Raw genomic sequence first — 3,297 nt, forward strand, 5'->3', positions numbered from 1 at the left:
AGTGTGTCGGCTCATCACGCCGTGCTTTAATCTGTTACTAATGAAATTCCTCGCAACGTAGTCTCCAAGGAGATCTTAATATAATGCGACTATGCAAATTTTTGGGGTTACTATGCGTCCTCAGAAATTCTGCGCTCCTCGCCTTAATTCTCACTATGAGTGCAGCGCACTAAGGGACGACGGATTAAGTTGATCATTTTAATTGGATTAGGATCCATGGATTAAAAGAAGAAACTAAGCTTTCAAGCATTCGCGATTCTCGTTCAACTTAAATGTTACTCGTTGTAAGCTATACTTACAATATCAGAATTTACGTAACGACTAATTCGATACGATAAAAATGAGAAACATCGTAAAACAGAATGATAAAATTACTGTTTGAACTAGGGATGCATCCGGTACCCGGTATTATCCGGCACTTTTTTACTATCCGATTGGATAGCCGGTCGGATATCATTAGTATCCGGGAATATATCCGGTTGAAATTTGATATTATTAAATTGTTGATTTTTTTCTTATATAAATATTCTAAAAATAAATACGCATATTTATGATGCTACAATATCTTATACATTGTATTATACATTGTGCAAAATTACAATTTTTTTTTCCTACAGACATTTTTTTTTAGAAGACACTTTTTCAAAATCCGGTCGGATATCCAACTCGAGGAAATTGCCTTTTCGGATATCCAATCGGATATCCGATGTTACATTTCTGTCCGGATCTCCGATATTCGGTATCCGGTAATTTTACGATCCGGTGCATCCCTAGTTTGAGCGATCCATTATCATATCGTCTAATCGTACAATGTTTGTGTAATCCCTGGAATAACACCGAGCAACTGCATACGATGTGTTGCGTTCCGTTGCATTTGGAAAATTTCAGGTTTGACTTTTATCAAGTAAACATTCTTCGAAAATCAAATATTAGTATCAAACGATTCATTTCGCGAAAAGTTCAAACCATATGAAACATTTATAAATTTTTTTAATGCGTGGGAGAGAAGTATAAAATTATGTTTAGATAAATTTAGGAATATCAAAATACATATATTTACATATATTCACACATATATGTGTATATATATATATATATAATATTTATTTATTTATTATTGGCCCCATCGTTTAATTAGAAAATAAATAAATAAATGAAAATTAATAAAAATAACCAATAAATTTCATTGAGTCGTAGACCGCACGAAAAGATCTCCTGAAATCTCGTAAGAAATAAAAGCAAGCGTCCAGATCCGGCTTCCGAAATTGTGAACATTTATCAAATCATAAACAGCTATGAATACAACCCTAAAATGTTCCAGACGTATCAACGGACTCTTCAAGTTTCCACAAATCTTTGAAGCGATAAAAATACATCGGCAGCTCGGAGAATTTACGTGTGGAAAGTGACGGTTTGTGTAACGCATTTCCGACATTTGACGTCGTTTGATGTGCCCATTCATCGCATCACGGGAATGCATCGTACGTTCCCGCGCATTTTTTCATGCGTTCTGGCTAAGTCTCTATACATGCAATGAGGCTTATCCCTAGCCTATTTTCTCGTTATCGTAAAAAGCACATCTAGAAAAATGCCGAACAAAAGATCCCGAAACAATTCAGCACTCTGAATCTCCATCTACATCCTTTCTCGTGATATTTTAATAAAAAAAAGTAGCATAAAAAAATTTACGTAAAATTTACTACGAATTCTTCTTTCTGCGATTTTTCATAGATGAAGAATTACAAAAAAAAAAAAAGGAAATTTATGCAAACTAAATTGCTCAATTATAAGTCTTCAAAAAGTAGAATATTACAGAATAGAAATAAACTCTAATCAATTATTATTTCAATTATTATAATAATTTTAAATTATTTGAATTATAAATTATTCGATATTTCGTCCGATTTTAATACATATTTCAAATATGACTGAAATTTGAATACAGTTTAAATTTCTCTCTACTTTTTAATCAATGTTTTCTGACTAAAAGTTGAAAAAGGAAGCTGTTATTTCACATTCGTTTGCTTTATATAGATTATACATACAGAGAGTGTATGATATTTTTTCTTAAATGTGAACTTTAAGAATGTAAAAAAAAACATAATGTAATGTATGTTTTAATATCAAACGTATATTTTGAGAGAATTTAAATTTGAAAGGCTTAAATTACTACATACAAATTATTGCGACTACACAAACAATAAAATTGCCATCTTTTTCATAATCTCCCTCGTCCATGCGAGATACCAACATACGAGAGCGTATATGTTTATACGAGAATTGCGAAATAATACTCTTCAATTTCGAAGCTTGAATAATAGACAGCCTAAGAAGTTCATATCAGATAACACGACACCTTTTCGCCCCGACCTGACATCCTGGCTTCTCGTATTTTCAAATTTTCAGGGTATTGGCCGTTCGGCGTGGTGTGGTGCAACGTATACGTGACGTGCGACGTGTTGGCGTGCTCGGCGAGTATAATGCACATGTGCTTCATCTCCCTGGGCCGTTACCTGGGTATTCGTAATCCGCTCAGGACACGTCACACATCCACGAAACGAGTGGTGGGCTTCAAGATCGCCGCTGTCTGGCTATTGGCCATGCTAGTCTCCAGCTCCATCACGATGTTAGGTAAATTATCCCTTTCGTATCGGCACCGGCCATCTACGGGGATGCCACCCCCGTAGTAGAAAGCCCCCCCAATATGGATCAGCACGTTTCTCATAAAATGAGTAAGTACGGGCGCGATGAAAACGCGTAGAATTGGCAAACAATTCCCCGAGATGAAACGTATTCGAGAAACGGAGAAGCTATGACTGCCGTTTCATGTTTACTCACACTCGTAGAATATACAATTCTCTTTATTCTGGGTAATTCTATTCCAAGATAAATCGTCCGTTGTGTTTATCTTTTGTGTTAACGTTTATGACAAAAGGACTGTAGTAAGGATTTTCATTATAAGAGTGATAAATAATGGGATTTTATTAGATCTCTCATTTTTTCTTTAAGTAAAGTCACAATGAGCGCGAGCGCTCATTCCAAAAATTTTCAGGTAAATTAAATATCTCATATTCTCCGGCAAAAATTCTCCGAAAAAGCATATTATTTTACGAGGAACTGCATCGTACCTCTTGCGGAAAATTTAAATCCTAAACCGATTATGCATATTAGTGAACGAATTTTCTGAACTAATAGATACTTTCCTGCCACTTAAGTATAAAAATTATAATTTAATAACTTTAATAATATTTTATAATATCACAGTTTACCTTTCCTCCCTTTTTTCATTTGATACAC

At 34.5% G+C, this 3,297-nt stretch overlaps 1 protein-coding gene across 2 annotated transcripts in view; it reads left to right on the forward strand.

Annotated features, from left to right (window-relative positions):
• LOC108749547 (alpha-1A adrenergic receptor) overlaps positions 1 to 3,297 on the forward strand; it is a 24,115-nt gene that overhangs the window by 13,901 nt on the left and 6,917 nt on the right. For both annotated transcript variants that reach the window (XM_018488311.1, XM_018488310.1), the window contains exon 4: positions 2,407 to 2,631. In XM_018488311.1, the coding sequence (XP_018343813.1) occupies positions 2,407 to 2,631 (225 nt within the window). The remainder of the gene's footprint in view (positions 1 to 2,406; positions 2,632 to 3,297) is intronic.

This window comes from Trachymyrmex septentrionalis, unplaced genomic scaffold (assembly GCF_001594115.1).
Source record: "Trachymyrmex septentrionalis isolate Tsep2-gDNA-1 unplaced genomic scaffold, Tsep1.0 scaffold3, whole genome shotgun sequence".
In the NCBI taxonomy this organism is placed as follows: Eukaryota; Metazoa; Arthropoda; class Insecta; order Hymenoptera; family Formicidae; genus Trachymyrmex; species Trachymyrmex septentrionalis.